General features: G+C 48.0%; 4 protein-coding genes across 4 annotated transcripts; 1 reads left to right on the top strand and 3 right to left on the bottom strand.

Moving 5' to 3' along the window:
* Positions 1-400: 400 nt before the first annotated feature.
* On the bottom strand, positions 401-1590 carry TRUGW13939_04586 (uncharacterized protein; the record flags this gene model as incomplete). The annotated part of the gene is made up of 3 exons (XM_035487757.1): positions 401-1044; positions 1105-1478; positions 1526-1590. 3 exons carry the CDS (start codon positions 1588-1590, stop codon positions 401-403), a joined length of 1083 nt encoding a protein of 360 aa, XP_035343650.1.
* Positions 1591-2066: 476 nt separating this feature from the next.
* Positions 2067-9860, bottom strand: TRUGW13939_04587 (uncharacterized protein; the record flags this gene model as incomplete). The annotated part of the gene is made up of 19 exons (XM_035487758.1): positions 2067-2269; positions 2339-2417; positions 2479-2626; positions 2674-2880; positions 2938-3139; positions 3193-3217; positions 3269-3301; positions 3350-3413; positions 3472-3550; positions 3602-3716; positions 3771-3958; positions 4027-4055; positions 4113-4185; positions 4244-4313; positions 4378-4411; positions 4485-4607; positions 5364-5789; positions 5851-9607; positions 9671-9860. The coding sequence occupies 19 exons, from the start codon at positions 9858-9860 to the stop codon at positions 2067-2069; spliced, it is 6045 nt and encodes a 2014-aa protein (XP_035343651.1).
* A 657-nt stretch (positions 9861-10517) lies between these two features.
* Positions 10518-11775, bottom strand: TRUGW13939_04588 (uncharacterized protein; the record flags this gene model as incomplete). The annotated part of the gene is made up of 3 exons (XM_035487759.1): positions 10518-11022; positions 11085-11563; positions 11617-11775. 3 exons carry the CDS (start codon positions 11773-11775, stop codon positions 10518-10520), a joined length of 1143 nt encoding a protein of 380 aa, XP_035343652.1.
* Positions 11776-13549: 1774 nt separating this feature from the next.
* TRUGW13939_04589 (uncharacterized protein) lies at positions 13550-14572 on the top strand (the record flags this gene model as incomplete). Its single annotated transcript, XM_035487760.1, has 3 exons — positions 13550-13915; positions 13979-14332; positions 14396-14572. The coding sequence occupies 3 exons, from the start codon at positions 13550-13552 to the stop codon at positions 14570-14572; spliced, it is 897 nt and encodes a 298-aa protein (XP_035343653.1).
* Between the last annotated feature and the right edge of the window lie 2964 nt (positions 14573-17536).

Here is a 17536-nt window from a genome sequence, read left to right on the forward strand (position 1 = left end):
AATATTCATGTTAATTGGGTTTAATTTAATCAGTATTACAGAAAATCATCTCTAGGGTTTTAGATTTATTACATATAACATCAATAGTTGATATGCATAGCCCTTCAATATTATATCACTATTCATCAATTGATATTCCCGCCAAGATCAGATCAGTTCAATCAAGTGATGTGGACAACATTGAAAGGAAAAATGCAGGGAAATGTTACAAGTTATCAATTCTGGGAATGATATTCGTGTTATTAAGTACATATAGTTTACGGCCTCCTATGCGCACTCTCGTCGGGTATCAATATCAACCATTAACTCTCGGCATGTTAGCTACTAACCAAAAAGCCTTCGGCTATTTGGTTAGTCCTTATTATCCAACATTAACTGTATACATATATGTGCCATGCAATTACTCCGATCCTGCATTGATAAGCCTATTCAAAGTCTCAACAGATTCAATTTCCTCCTCGCCAACCGCCTTTCGAAGCGCACCCACTGTAACATCCCACAGCTTCTTTCTCTCTTCCGCATCTTGTCCCAGCTGCGTATACTCTTTCGCTGCGCAACCTTTGTAGGTACCGCCAAAAGTCGTAAAAGCCGGTTCCCAGTTTTCTCCATGCACGCTATTTTCCTTAATAGACTTGTTTGCGGCAAGATAAACCTGTGTCTTTGCGGAGTCGATTGTTGAATTACCGATCAACACGTTGAGGAGGGCCCGAACAGCGCGTTCCATCATCGGGTGTACGGCTGTCTGATTCCCTGTTCCCAAGGTTGTGCCAATTGCATTACCTGGGTGACAGGCGTTTAGATAGATATTTGCAAGGTCGGCATTGCGTAGGCGATTTGAAAACTCAATGGTAGAATATACAAGAGCTAGTTTTGAGGCGGCATAGCGCATCCAGGCATCACCGATATCTTTTAACGCTTTTCCGTCGTCAGGTTTGGATGTTTTGAGCATGTCATAATCAAGCGTCTTGGCCTGTTTGTAAGCGTCTGATATGGTGAAAACGATACGGCCATCTTCAGTGGTATCTGCCGTATTCTTGACAAGATCTTTCACATGACTGTTAGTTACCGCGAAAAGCGCACCAAAGGTAAAAGAAATACTCTTACCCAACAGCGCCGTCACAAACGCAAAATGCCCCAGATGGTTAACAGCAAACATCTCCTCATACCCATCTGGCGACAGCTTCTGCAACGTCGTCATCGATACACCGGCATTGCAAATCAGAATATCAAGCTTTTGCTCCAATTTCTTGAACGTCTGGGCGGACTGCCACGCAGTCTGCATGGAGCTGAGGTCGAGCTCATGGTGCTTGATCTTTTCGTCGCTATCTTCTGATTTGCCAGTATCGGTGGCTTTGACCCTCCGACGCGCTTCTTCAATACCAGCGTCTGTGCCCTCGCTCTTGCGAGAGGCGACGTAGACAGTGGCACCTTTGGAAGCTAGATAGATAGTTGTCTCGAGACCAATGCCTTTGGCGCCTCTAAATAAACGTCAATTTTGCCTAACCAGTTAAGAGTAAGATGTTACCCTGTGACAATTGCGATCTTTCCACTTAAATCCTCGATCGAGTCAAGAAACTCTTGTTCTTTCATTGTCACTTTTGAGCAAATTTAAATTGAAATAACGTTTTTGAGTTGCAACAATGTAAATGTGTAAGGTTACCATCAGCAGGTTGGTGTTTATCTTGACGTCACCTTAGCCTCAATAGTGTGATTACATAATCAGATGCTTATTCTATTGAAGCTTTTTTATACCTTCACTAAATGATTACGCTGTCTCAGTTTATCAGATCGAAAGTATAGTGCCGGGTACTCCGTATTGAAGGAGCGGAGGAAGCTACATATGTGATTATTCATGACTTTTTTAGGGATCGTAATATTTGAAGAGATCCATGGCTATGAAAATGCCTATTTTTGACATGTCAAAAACATTCATTAGCATTTATCTACATGTATGTATCGATAAATATTTCTTAGTAATAAATTAACATAGTATACAATTTCTCCACCTCTTTACATGTTCCCGATATATACCACCAACTAGTCTATACATACATGTATGCTAGATTCTATTTCGAAGAGTAAGCATTTTTCTCAGTCTCTGTTTCACCTTCAGTCGAGAACTGCTGATCGAGTGGCGCTTCGCCCACAGTGACTCCAGGAGTTAGGTCATCAAGATTAATGCGTGGACCGGTGAAATTCTTTCTTCCGTCGACGAACCATTGGAAGACGGAAACGATGACGACAACGCCAAACACGGCGACACAGTAGTCTGGGAATTGTACTTAGTATTGTGGTTTTCCTCTCATACTCAAAAAAAAAAGGGATGGAGGGGACATACTCATGTTGCTTCCAGTAACTGGCAACTCTGGTGGGAAGAGGAAGAGCACAGTTGTAAGGATAATATAAACAAGGGAGACCTGTACGGACAAAATATTAATTTTGCAAAAATCCAGGTTCAAGGAAAGTGAGAAAACGTACGATGTTAGCAGCCCAAGCAATTGGCTCCGGCATTTTCCACGGGGCGTCGGCAATCATCTTGCGGCCCTGGACGACGTTGATGAAGATCGGTATGCCGTAGGACAAATCGAGAGCAACGACGGAGACGGAAATAATAGCATTGAATGCACTAGGATCATCAGTAACTTCTCGTTGGAGAGGGCGTCGTGTACATACCTCGAAGATCCAAGGAAAATAAGACCAAAAATAATCACCAGGACAGTGGTCAGGTACAAGGCATTCAGAGGCACATCGAGCTTCCGGTGAACCCTAGAAAAGAAGGGAGAAGCAGGGAGACCGCCATCTCGGCCAAAGGCGTAGATCATGCGACTGCTGGTGGTCATGATCGATGTTGCCGTGAAAAGCAGGCAAATCAGAGGAATCCTACGCGCCTGTTAGATTGAAGTCTGAGTGTTTATCAACCAAAGGGGAGTCACGAACATCAACAGACAGATAGCTCCGGCATTGCTCTTGGTGGCGTTGTAGAGAATCTGAAGGAGGGGACCGGCCGAGGATTCGATGACAGAGTCGATGTCTCCTGGAACGAAAAGCAAGACAACGAGGAAAACCGCACCGGTAAATGTACCGATGCAGACGCAGTAGATCATGATCTTAGGCCCGACGATTGAGGCATTAGGAATTTCTGAAAAGGAAATCGTTAGGCATTGATATAAAATGTCGACAAAATATTCTCACCCTCAATCATATGAGCAACAGCATCCTGTAAATTGTGAGTATTTATTCTGTGACAAGAGAGACAGAAAAAACTTACGTATCCCGTAACGCCAAATCCACCTTGGAGCAACTATAACAAATCAACACCGGCTTTCATTCAAGTTGTTAACAATCTTACCCCCAAGAGCCATGCAATGCCATCTGGCCAGCCAGTCTGGTTCAGGAACTCTCGGAAAACAAATCTACGTAGTGTTAGTGTCACCATCCAGTTCCAACAAATGAAAGGAAAAGTAAACGTACTCTCCAGAGTTGAAGTCTGGTGATGAACATGCCAGCACAGTAATGGAAATGACGACAAAGCCGCCGATGGACCAGATAACTAATAAAAATCAGCATATACGCCTTCAAGGTCAGTGAATGTTTGGCATACAGGCAGCACGAGTAACAATCGGCAAGAGAGAGTTCATAAATGCGTTGACGAAGAAGGCAGCAATGTTGTATCCGACGTAAATAAGGAATTGGTGCCAACGCTCAGGGACGTATGACTGTGGTTTGTCTTAGCATATGCATCTCTTATCTTGATATGAATTGTAATTTACCGCATGCATCAAAGAAATGACACCGATGATCAGTTGGCTGGCCAAAAGCCCGGCAGTGGCCACGAGAGCAACCCATCCGGCGCAGTTGATCCATCCAGTGATGAAGGAGAGCACCGGAACCCATTTCTTCCACGCAACTAGTGATATTGTTAAACCCGGCAGGCGCATGGAGATATTGGTCGTACTTACTGACTGTAATAATACCAGTTAGTCTTGGTCAATTTGTTTTACTGACAGCGTCCAGGTCAAAACTTACCAGCAACCCAGTGATATTGTCCACCAGCCCTGTTCCAAAAATCAGATACCGCCGAGCGTCAAAATGTGATAGAACCATAAACATACGTCGGATAAGCAGAAATAAACTCAGCAAGAGAAGCAGCAATACACAGATTGCAAAAGCCGGCCGTGATCAAACCTATCAGTTCCAGTCAGCGCATTTTTCTCAGCAACGCAAACTATGTGGCAAAACCAACCCCAGACAACACTTGTGCTGCCACCAGAGGGCAAACTGAGCGACAAACTCGAGGAAAGAGCGGTCCAAGACTGTGAATCCGAAATCAGCATCGCAACAAACAATCGCCACTGCTCTTGGCATAAGAAGACTTACATTCAAAATAGCGAATGCAAGACCCAGCATCGACCTGAGTAGAAAATTGGCAGGATATTAGCTTCAAACAAAATCCATCGTACCCCGGAATTGCGCAATGCACTCACAACATGGAGAAGTTGCGCTTCAGCTCGGCCTTGTGGCCCAACGCTGCCAATTGCGCATCATCATCACCGTGGTGGCCTCCCATCTTTGGCGAACAATTCCGATCAATGAGGTTGCAATGTACTCTTGTAATCCGTGTCGGGATTGTCAAAAAAAGGAGAAAGAAAACAAGATGCAGCACACGCGACGCCTCCAATGCGATTCCGAAAGCTGGCCGGGGGATAATTTATGATAATGCTAGAAGGAGCTAAAGTCCGTCGTCGGCCGCGGGGGCAGGCGGCCAGTGGGGCCAGCTACTCCAGATTTATGCTGAACACAATGCAATCCGGCCAATCGGCGAGTCGAAAGCCAAGCCCACACATAAGCCAGCCAATAGCTTGTTCCGAGATCTCGGCGACTGTAGCCAGTCAGAGGGCGTCGGCGTGCTCTGACAACGAGATAATAGACGGATCAGCGAAAGATTAATTCATAGCTGAGCCAATCACAGCGCCGGCATTTGATGGGGCGGCTCCACAGAACGCGTTTCGAAGGATCGGCGTCGTCTTCTGCGCAGGAACGATAACGCCCGGGCCCCTTTTGCTTGTTGCTGATAAGAGGCGTGAATAATATTAATACTTCATACTTCACAGTAGTGCTCCTCGAAAGATGAAGATGGATTCACGACACGTGGGACAGGTGACACAGAGTATTATTACAAAGTACAAGTCGAGCCAGTACGGATTACATAGCGTGGGAGTTGTTCTATTCGCTCACGATCAACAATGAACCCATCATACTATTTTCAGTGCCAAGAATATTGATGTAGGTATATATGTACAAAAGGGGTGGACATGCGATACATGTAATGCTATACATCGGTGCTCTATATGTAAAGACCTCACTTTAGGTGGTCCGTTTTAACAACGTAGTCATCCTCCATCCCGTCCACATCCGCTTCTTCTCCGACATCGTAGCTCTGTGACTGCACGCTTCCGCTACGCGAACTTGGTTGATATCCGTCAAAAGAGGAATCAGAGTCGCCTCCTCCACCACCGACGGGAATGGCCTTGCCCTTGCCTTTGCCACCTACGGATGGCGGCACCGCTCGGCCTTTGGCTCGTCCAATGGTGCCTACCCTTCCCTTGCCCTTGCCGTCAGAGTCTCCGTTCAGAGCACGGCCGCCATTCTCCACAATCTCCGCACCGGGGTCAAGGCCATTGATGGCATCGCCCATGGTACGCGGGGTAGATGACTGTTGGTCTTTTTCTTGCGTGGTAGACGACTCGAATGATTGTCGAATTCGTTCAAAGTGCTCTAATTCCTTGGCACTGTTTTCATGTCAGATAAACAACACCACCACGACAACGTATAAAATAGAAAAGTACTCACCTAACACTAGCAGCAAGCTCACTCTGAGCTTCCATAAAGTCTTCTTCTGTCACCATCACAGATATGTCGTCGGGGGTAGCAAGGTGATCAAAGTAGTATGCAGTAGTGACCGGTCCGCCCGGCAATGCTTTGATCTTTTCGTCCACAGCAGTAGCCTGTCGAGTAATAGCCTTGAGCATTGCATCTGAACAGAGTGCATACAGATCAGCACCAGTATAAGTAAAAGGCAGTCGCTCCGCAACACGCGCGAGAGAGACTTCCGGATTAAGGCTGAATTTTCGAGTCAATGCTTCCAAAATCTTGGCTTGCTTGTCATGCGTATCTGAAATCCCGAGATACAGCATCTTGTCGAAACGACCAGGGCGTAGCAGAGCTGAATCGAGCAAGTCTGGACGATTAGTAGCGCCGATGACGAAGACACCGCCTCCGTTCTCTTCTCCGCCGCTCATGCCATCTAATTCTGCGAGCAGCTGACTGACAATTCGGTCCATGACACCGCCACTGTCGCCCTGGTTTCCTCGCTTTGGTGCTACAGAGTCCAGCTCATCAAAGAACACTACACAGGGTCGTGCATCCCGAGCTCGCTGGAAGACTCGGCGCACATTAGCTTCAGACTCACCAATGTACATGTTGAGCAATTCGGGACCCTTGACGGAAAAGAAATTGAGAGAGAACTCCGTAGCAATAGCTTTGGCAAGAAGCGTCTTTCCAGTTCCGGGTGGCCCATAAAACAGAATACCACTGCGCTTCTTCATTCCCTTGGCGAATAGTTCCGGTCGCTCTAGTGGAAGCTGGATAGTTTCCATGACAGCATCCTTAACGTTGCCAAGTCCACCGACATCATCCCATGTGACATTGGGGATCTTAGGGGCACCGATTGAGTCCGCAAAATTCTTCCGAGCGGCTTCGACGGCCACATCAAAATCGACCTTGGTCACACATCGTGCGGCATCGCCTCCAGCGAGTTGGACGTCTCTAATACCAACTGCGGTATCGGGAGTACGATCATTTGCAGTCTGGGTGAGCTTCTCGAGACGATCGGCTTTAGCGATTGATGCCCGTTCGACAACGTCAACTAAGTCACCAGCCACCAAAGCCGCCGTTTTCACTGCAACTGCGGCAAGATCAACGTCGACTGAGATCTTGATACTTCGGTCAATGACGGCATTTCGTAGGATCCCTTCTCGCTCTTTCTCCTCGGGGGCAGTCATTTCTAGCTCGTGTGAGAACATACTACGGATCCCTTCTGGGATCTTTTCGACGTCTGTCGTTGTTGCAATGATGACCCGCGAGTCTGCAACAATTTCTTTCATTGCAGTAACCATCCGATCAGCCGTGAGCACTTCGATGTGCTTAATCACTAATGCCGTGCAGCTGGAACCACAAGCGAACGCTCGGTCAGCTCGAGCTTTCAGATATGCCTCGGTTTTAACGTCACTGCCATTGGCACCGCCCTCGGTGAGAATGTCGTAAGCATCAACGGTGAAAGCATGAAGTCCAATATCTGCACAGGCACGGGTCGCCAAGGTACTCTTTCCGATGTGTCTCTGGGTGGATGTCAAGAGAATGACAACCGGAGGCATTCCTAATTGTATAGCGCGAGGACTCGTTGCGGCCGTCATGAGCTCTTTGACCCGGATTTGGATTGGCGATACAAAGAATTTCGGCAGCTCCGTAACCAAGCCATGAGATGTAGGCACGCTGCTAGACGTTCGAGGAAGCGTCTTGACACCGAGCCAGTACTCCCAACCGCTTCCCAGCGTTCCTGGGATCCGGCTGATCATACTGCCCGCTTGTGCCATGCGTGTATTCGAAGAATCGATGATAGCCACACCACCCCACGGGTCTTCTTCATCTTGTTCCTCTGGAGGTGGTGCAACTACTTGCCCGACTCGGAACCAAGCTACTCCAACCTTTCTCGAAGCAGCGTTTTCATCCGAGGCGGACTCTGGAAGGCTACCAAGTTGGGAAGTGAGATCGTCTTCGATCCCCCCACTCTCCGGGCCCTTGGCCGCAGAAAAGACAGCTCTTCCTAGGCCCTCGTCGACGCTGATGCCCACGATATCTCCACTCTTGACGAGTCGCTTCTTAGACTCGAAATAGCGGCGAAGTCCTGCAAACAGAGCAGTTTGAATAGAGCGCTCTGAAGACAGTGGCGTGGATATCTTCAAGAGAGTAACTTCCTTAGCTACTGGCGGCGACTTGTTTGCGGATTTTGCAGGCTGGTGTAATCCAGCTCGCGTTGAGCCGTGGCCGGACGTGGGGAGGAGAGGCGACAGTTTAACGTACTTCGGACCGTCGAGGTTACTGAGAAGAATCGGGGGAACGAAAACCGTCGGAGTAAGACGCTGGCCTGGGAGCTGAGAGACACTCGAACGGCGATTCGAATTTTGACCAACAGCATATCGGGGCTTTGGCGATGGCAAGCTCGATATTCCGTATATTCGGACCGTGCGCCAATTGCCAGGCTCTTCATCATTAAGACTCAGGCTACCAATTGCAAGCGAGGCAAACGGGTTGGCTTGTGGTTCCTCAGTAGCTTCTATACGTACCCAGTCACCTGAGAAGCAGCCCACTCGGGCAAGTGTATTGATATCAACGTAGACGAATGCATCGGTATCATCTTCCTCCTTTGGTTTCGGGTGCAGTAGGTCTGTCGGTACTCGGTTCAAAAGCCCTTCGGCTTTGAAAGTCTTGCCACCAGCGCGCCCTGGACGGGCAGTCCCCGAAGTGAACGTCGACATAACCGAGCCAGGAGTATGAATACCGTCGACGCGCCGACCACCAGGCCGAGGGGTCATATTAGACATAGCTGACATAACACCAGACGGTTGCTGCGGTAATTGTGGCGCGGATAACGAGATCATGTCGTCAAGTGAGTCGTCCGAAGAATCGTTATCGCTTGCGCCGGATATTTCTGTTTCAGAATCCTCCGGTGGTGTGGTGCTCTCCATTTCAGTACCGCTTTCCAACGGACGGTCCTCTGCGGCTGAGAAAAACTGCTCATTTGAAGTATCGTCGGCCTGGTCTTCCGCAACACCATTGAGCAGACCTGGTCCTGTAGGCGTGTATGCGGGGTGGTGGCGAGCTCCCCGTGGGCGGGATTGTACCAAAACAATCTTGGTCGTGGGGAGCAGGAGTCCCTGGGCGACAGGCTCACAAAAGGAGATCTTCACTGGCGGAGGTGGCACATGGGTAATCGGATGCGATGGCAATGGAAGAGAAAGTATATCGCCAACGTGAACGACTTTTTGGTTTGACAGGGCCTCGCGGACAGCAGCTGTCAATCGCTCCTCGGCTTCAGCCGCGGCTTTCTTCGTATACCGCTTCACTTCCATCCCCTTGCCACCTTTGCCCCATAAAGCATTGCCCCCATGGGCATTGAAGCCCCCGCCGAATTTGCTCTGCACATCATCCAAGTTGCGGAGGAGGTTGCGCTCGACCGTAACGTAGATTGCGTCCAAGTGCAGAGGCACCACATCTAGAATGCGTATCTCAATTGGGCGCTGCGACTGAATCGCATGGCGATTAGGGTCTAATTTCCCCAGCGTCTCGAAGAATGATTGTAAATAGTTTGCCGAGGAAGGGAAGAGGACGGTCGAATGCGAGATGGGAGCGACTTGCGAACGCTCGGTTGGTTGGATTCGCGCTGGTATCACAGTCCACGGGATATCGTCGACGGCATAAGAATGAGGCGTAAATGGTGCGACGGCGACATAGAGGACACCTTGGCCAGTGTTGTCGTGCAATCCAGCCTCTAAAAAGCTCTGTCAGTTTTTTGTCTCCCCCACGATCCATGTGACTACTCCGCAAACGTTACCTAACAGATTGATGCCGGGGAAAAGACTACTGACGAGGTCGTCAGACAGCAAGGCCACATCGCCACGCAAATGATTGTCCAGCACGATCCGCGCAGACAGAGGAGGCCGTGATCGTAATCGAGCTCTGATGCCTCTCCGCTTCCTGCGGGCAGAAACCGCGGTTGCGGCTTCTGTGTGGTCGGTGGTCATTGCAGGTTTCCGGTGGAGCGAGCGCTGTGGATTCCTATCGTGCAGGCAATAAAATATGTGCTCCTTAATAATAACACATTGACAGGCTCGAGTGCATGACCGAGCAGCGAGCTTCCAAGTCGAGAGGCAGAGAGAGGGTGAAGTGAAGCAAGCAAGTCTAGTTGTCGCGTCGGAAAGCCGACACGCTCGGGCGAGGCAACTGCGGACTGACTACCGGCATCAAGCCGAGGTCCGCCACAGCTCTCGACGATAGCTCCACCACGACGGCTCTTTGGCCGATTGCCAGAATTTTTGTATTGCACAATAAAATTGTTGGTAGCAAGCTATCTAGTTAATTTATATTCACTTTGCAATCCTATGTACCGTGCCTCTCAAGCTATTGCAACGCTTCTGGTGCGTTCCCCGCATTTTCTTTGCATGTGGAGAAACACCAACCAATGGGGGTGGAGGATTACATACTATATGTATATAGACTACATCAATCGATCTATACTGAGTGCGTTGAGACACTGGGAAATTCAACTTTTGATTCTTCAATGTTGACTTTAATTAAAAGGTTTCTCTTATCTACATTCACCAATATCCTTTTTAGACAAGCTTGTGTGGCCCGCACACGGAAATATATACCAGACATAATTGAATATATCCATCATCGACCTACTTGTCTGTCCGTTTAAAGTCTGTCTGCACCCTGATCTTGTGCAATGGAACCTCGTCTCCTTCTAGACTCTCGTCACGCCCTTGTGATCCCATCACTCTCGTAACCATGGGCGAGCAGTTGTCCGGTCTGAGCGCGGCACCAGCGGGGACCGAGTTCCAGTCTATTCGATCGCCAGAGCTGCCATCGTGAAGCCTTGTGAAGGCGCTATCCTTTCTCGAGTGGCTATTGAGGCCATTGAAGCTGCCATCAACTGTTCTCGTACCTTGACTGTTCGAGGCCGCTTTCGATCCGTCGCGGGAGCCCCAGGCTGTCAGGTTTTTCAAGCCCACGCTGCGAAACAGAAAGATGAGTGCAGGGCGCATGGTCGGCAGACACGCTGACATGATCCCGGCCGACATTTCAATGGATGTCCATGCAACAGTGCGAGCGAGGGTGTATGTTGGATCTGTAGCACTGTATGAAAATAGCACTGTGAAGCGATAAACGGATGCGAAAACGACGCTGTTGTTTTGATTTCATCATTAGTGATATATAACAGGAAGTCGATTTTGGGAGACACTCACAAAAAGCCGAGGCAAAAGGTCAAAGTCAACGCAACTTTTTCTACCTTGCCCAAATGCAATTTCCATATCTGAGGAATAGGCAAAACGAGAATGGCCAAATCGGTGGCAATGGTGGATGTGGCGTTGGCAATCCAAGTCCCGACTTGGTTGATACAATGTCCCGGCAACTGAGGATACCAGAGTTTCTGTACAGGCACACAGATGAAGATGAACAGAAAGGTGATAGTGATCACCCAAATGATAACAAACCCCCCAATGATATAGGCCCATCTCTTGAAGTAAGGGAAGTGGAAGATTCGGTAGTACATCAGCAGAAAGGACAGCTTGGTCCAGACCAAGTTGTAGACGTAAAGCACCTCGGCCACCACGAGGAACTTTGCGACCAATACAGCACCATCCATGCCAACTTCTGTGACATGAAGACCCATGCCAGCATGGATCATGAGATAAATAAACGCGACAACCACAAAGTTCCAAGCCTGGGCTACATTAATGGTCATGACAACAAACCTGTATCCCATAGGGCACATACCATGGAGAATATGATCATATAATCGTCCCACCAAAGGGCTTGTTTCCGCTCATACCGTGATAACATACGCAGACAGACACAAACGAGTGCTAGTGTCGTCACCGAGGTCGTCACTGCAATTGACCATGGCTGCAAGTTGTCCGGATCATTGCCGCTCATATTGGCAGTAGATCATGAAGAAAGAGAGAGCAATACACAGAGGAATAGAAGTAAAGATGAAAAAGGAGAAGCTCGAGGTTTTGATACTCAGCCGGGAAATAAATAATCATATTTTTTTTAAACTCATCAACCGTTAACCTTGTGGGTCGTTATGCAATGTGCAGTCATAATAGAGAATTTCCCGTGCGTTAAAAGCACACGGACACGCCTTTCTGGCAAATTCGCCCGAAGATCAAATGGACTGGATCTATCGATTTGCAGTGTCAACTTAACTTTAGGTTGACATTCTCGGCTTTTGCTCTTGGCAGCTTTAGCCCTCGAATTTTGCTTTTGTCTTTTTTTCTCTTGCCACAATTCGTAGAACTGTATATCATTATTAGACACGGAAGAAATTTTGGCATCCAATTTGCCTTTTTTTTTTGCCACCTTCGCAAGTGACATCGTCGAATGACATGGGGTTTCCTCAAAACCATGGATGGGTGGCGTTACTCTCCCGTCGTCCGAGCAAAAGTTGTCGTGTATTGTGGAGTGTGCGCTCGGCCGCTAGTTCTGCCTTTGAAACAGAGTAAACAACGAGAAATACTAATTATTAGACAGGTGGATAGTTCGGAAACTAGGCAAATCCCGGCAATTGCCTTGAGACGGCCGAGGAGCATCCCGCTTGTGGAGTTGCCATCACTTTTTGTCAAATGTATACCATTTCTCACCATAAAGACACCTTGTAATACATATACCATAGACCGTCAGATAGTCACACCATAAGTCACCAAGTGCTTGTTATAAAGGTGGAAAGGAGTGGATAGTTGGAAGGTTCTGTACTCTTATTTTTGACAGGCTTGGCATGGCGTTCCACTAAAAACGCAAACCGACGGCCAGTGCGTCGATCTTTGACACATGAGGAAACTTGTCCCAGACTTTTGATTAATAACCCGTAGTTCCCCAAATCAAGATTCCAAGTTTCTTGAACGTTGAGTGGTTAGTGATTAGTCCCCCCTAGATGAATTAGATGCAGTGTAACATATGAGAGCTCCTTGCCCGTGATAGTGTTTGTTTGAATAGTTTCACAGCCGCAATCCACGATTACCTTTGATAAAGTTGAGAGTTATAAAACATTGAGAGGTTGACTCGTGTACTTCGTGTCGTAATGTGTAATGTGACAGAAACAGACTATATAATGACATATCTGTGCGCTCAAACAGGAGAGGATGGCGACAATGATGCACGTTCTCCTTTCACTGTACCAACCTACTACCAAAAGCAGTTAGTAATGGGGTTTTAGTTCTGATATCAGTAAGCTCCTCGGAAACCGTTGCTAGAGTTTGTGGGCCTCAACTCCACAGTCCGAGACCGTAATTAGCCAGACCTTGACTGCGAGCCTGGGCCGCGTCGGAGACTAAACGGCATACGCTATATAGTCCTTCTGATAACGGGAAGGCAGGTACGACAGACGCTAACAGCACGGCCGTTTGGACTTTAATCGTTGCGTTGCTGGTAAACATGTATTAGTTTAGGCGCGAGAATATCCACTCAATTGATTGATCGGACCAGCTAGCCAGTTACATAAACTGTCCGAGCCATGCCTTGATCAAAACGGTTTAGGGAAACCATACTGTGCCAAGTGATTGTGGGGGACCATGGGAGATCCATATTAACCGGCCGCAATGATGATGTTCCTTTGTGACAGCGTCAGGGGTTCTCTCGAAGTATTAGACAAATTTCCACGATAGAGAGTGCATGATCTTCCTGGATTACCTTGACATAACCAGGAGCGATAATGGTTTCAAGCTCAACAATTGAGGTCCCTCATCTCGGCGGGATCAAAGCCGGCTATGCCTTGTCGGATAACAGATATGATCCGTCAAAGCCGACTGTCGTCATGATCAACTCCATGTGCACAACTGTTGCGCTGTACAACGATCAATTTGAAGACAAGAAGCTAACTGATGCGGTCAACCTATTGGCTGTCGAGCCTTTGGGTCATGGTTCGACGAGTTCATCCACTGAGCATTTCACATACTGGGACTCGGCAATCATGGCTTTGCAGGTAATGGATAAGCTCGGCATCAAAAATGCGTTTGCGCTCGGAACTAGTCAAGGCGGTTGGGTCGTCGTTCGAATGGCCTTGTTGATGCCCGAAAAGGTATGTTATTTGCTATTTGCTTGTAGATATAACTTTTGGACTCTTTCTGATTGGATTTGGAAGATCTTGGGTCTTCTTCCATTAGGAACATCAATGGACTACGAGTCCGCAGAATCACGAGCACTAGGCGCCTGGGAGCCCGCCAGTATCATAGCACCGTTTGTGGAGAAATGGACAGCAAAGACGGAAACCCCGGAATTCGTGGTCGATGACGTCTGGTGTGGAATGGTGGCCAGTTTGGGCTTCAGTGGTACAGTCTCTGCCGAAACCACGACATTCTTTAAGAAAGCGGTGAAGAGCACATACGTTGGTGACGAGGGACGCAAGAAAGTTCGAATGGCTTCGATGAATCTCTTGTCCAGGGATGGCCTTTTGCTCCGGTTACAAGACATCAAGTGTCCTGTGTATTGGTTGCAGGTGAGTTTTCTTTTTGGCGTTGATCCCTTCGCCCACGCCACGTAGCTGATCTTCTCGAAAAAGGGCACCGAAGATGCTCCATTCGGCACGACTCTGCCAGCTGAGCAAGTCAAACTTTTTGTCTCATCCAAGGAAGCTAAGTTGAGGATAGTAGAAGGTGGGGGGCATTACTTGAATGCGACTAGTCCAGCGGAGGTTAACGAGAGCATTTTGGAAATTGTGAGCAAATACTCCAATTAGATATCAAATGACAGCGAGCAATAAAATCAATCACATAGTTTCCTCGTTGGGCATTAGGCAACTGAAACTAGTTCGTTCTCGATTGTATTTCCGATAGGACAGATGAACTGGATGATTCTTAAATCGAAGGAACGGTAGTATTTCAATTTCGTCATCCTGCCTTACTAGCGCTATATGTAAGGTTGCAGGGATTATTGATTTCTCGGGTCACAAGGAATCGCGCCATTATGGCCTTTTGGTATGGCCAATTCGGTACTTGGGTCAAGAATTGCGTTCTTTCCTTGTGATATTGACGCAGGGGTCCATTCGGAGTGTCAGGAGGAAATGTTAGTCGGATACCGCATGATGGTGATGGTCATCTGGCGGAAAAGATTCTGATATATCTCATATTAACTATGCGTCCCGGACCGTCCCATTGGCCTGGGTCAATGGGTTAGATCGGGCCGAAGCGGAATGTGGGGATATCTTCATCGTGGTAGAACGATATCTCAAACGGCAACCTAATATACTCGATCCAATGCTAGGTTAGCTTCAGGATGACAAGAATGGTATATAAAGATGGAGTGTTTTCCGACGGCCGGCTCTCAATTTCCGACCAGAGATCCACAGCCAGCGCTACTGTATTCCGGTTGAGATATACAGTGTCAACTCAAAGAATACAACTCGAAACTTGAAAGATGTTAGAGGATCTCATGAATATACCAATGCAGTTGCATACACTAACAATCATTCTGCAGAGTACATTGGACAATGTGCCAACAAAATTCCGAGACGGCGCGTGTTCCGCAAGCCCAACTATACTTTTGTGTACGTCAGTTCATGTTGGAGAGGAGGGGTAGATCGGTAGATCGCAGTGTTGACGTTGTTGAGCCACTAGTGTCAATGCAAAAACGGGCCGGCGTTGATTGATACGACGCCGATCTGCATCAATTGCAACCATAGAGTCTGCTCTTGCTGCGAAAAGTCGACGGCACCGAGAGTGACGCACAAATGACTCGAGATGCATGAGGAAGCGCTCTTTATTGAAGAAGGAGAGAGCCTACAGAGATAGAGGAACAGCTCAGGCGGGAGAGATTGAAGAGGATTGCTAGTCATTGAGGCTCTGGCGCGCAGGGAAAGCACGACCCCCGCGCCTGCCTTGTTCGTCCATAGTCACATGATACACAAATTGAACCATCTCCTTTCCTATTCGATTTTCCGATATAAAATTCTAATTTATAGAACTTAGACTCTATGACGTGCCAAGGCTGATCAGATTTCTTATGTCCGCCGGGGCTAAGAAAGTATATACAAATTGAGCGCCCCACACAAGCACTCAATTGGGCAGTGCAATTGGCAGATGACTGATGAGGCTTTTTTCTGCGATGATTTGGCAAAAAATGCTTTCATTGTTTGTTCATATTTGGCTCTCGTTCCTTGGGATGTATTGCTTGAACAATGACTGGTGAGTCATGACTGTGCGTCAACACGGCGATCGATCGGCCTAGATAAGGGAATGAAGGAAAAGTCAGCCGGTTCGTCCCAAGGGGTTGTTGTCAAGCGTTATAGTTTAGCTTCCTTGGCAGTGTGAACTCTGAAGCATATTGCGGCTGCTGCTGCCTAGAACGGAGCAATGTGTTCCCTATACCGCCTCCAACAGGCCACGTCCGGCGCTGATTGGCTCTGCTCTACTGTAAAGTCGGTCGGACTCGGAGGGATGAGAACTCGCATTCTCCGTTTTTGAGCCTCATGAGAGGGACTGGAGCGCTGTTCTAGGCCGAGGCTGGACTAGTCGTTGACCGATGCAGCTGAAAGCCTGAAACAAATTGGGCCACGTACGGAGTAGTACGTACGAGGATGTCCTTTTTTTCCCTTGATTTTACGACTACGTATATTACGCACCCTGCATTGTTATTATTGCCCATGCATGAATCACGGAGTCGGTCGAGCCCTCGAAGATTCCGAATCCTGAGTTGTACGGAGTAGGATTCAAGAGTCCGTTTCCGCGGCTCCGTGAGGCTCATTTTCGCTGTACTGGCTTTGGTATCCACCAAGCGTATATGCATTATGCACTCTATTGCCGACCAAAGTGCATAAGGAGAATTTTAACATGCTTATTTTGTTGGTTTTTTTTGTTTTGTTTTTTGACAAGCTTCCTCCGTACGTATTAGTATTGGGTATTGTGTTAGTATTGTTGAAACTTGATGCTCAATGATGGAAAAAAAAAAATAGCTGGTAATCGTTGGTATTGAATACCATTTGTGTCACAACTGAAAGGGGGGCTGTGCCATTGTTGTCTGGCGTGGACTAATGAAAAGGGCTGTACTAGAGGGCGGCGTCCCGCTCGGGTAAAGCGCACCAAGGGGGCCAACGGTACCGGTACGGTATTTCTCGGTATTGGGGCTGCCCGATGACTCGTCAACTCGCGGGCCAATGGCAAGCACGCCGTGCGGCTGACCAAGCCCACGCGCCTTTCCATTTTTGGCACTAGCGCAGCAGGCTCTAGGCAGCAGCCTGAACACTCCGCCGGCGTCATCCGCTGCTTGTCAATAACACAACTTCGCTTTCCTTTTCTCCTCGTTCTCGTCTTCTCATCTCTATTATTGCCTAGTTCTCTCTATCCTTTACCTTTCTGCTCCATCGTTGGCTCTCCTTTGGTGTCTGCCTTGGATCCCCTGAGATACATGATCACCCAAAAAGCGGACTGACTTGCCAATCTGCGTCAATCCCATCTCGATCTATAAACCGACTTCGATCAACAAATCGTATCATTATTAATCTGCCTGGGCTCTGGCCTCGTCGGCTGTCTCACATTCCGCCGTGGTACATTTAACGCAACGTGTCCTCTCTCAGCCAGTTGATTCATTCTGTTTTAAACCTGGGAAATGTATGTTGCCTTGAGAATCTTCCAAGCAAATGTTTCCCTGTTTCCCCACTAATTCGTTCCCTATAGTCATCTGGTGTCATCTGTGGTGACTCACCTTG

Source organism: Talaromyces rugulosus, chromosome II (genome assembly GCF_013368755.1).
Source record: "Talaromyces rugulosus chromosome II, complete sequence".
Lineage (NCBI taxonomy): Eukaryota > Fungi > Ascomycota > Eurotiomycetes > Eurotiales > Trichocomaceae > Talaromyces > Talaromyces rugulosus.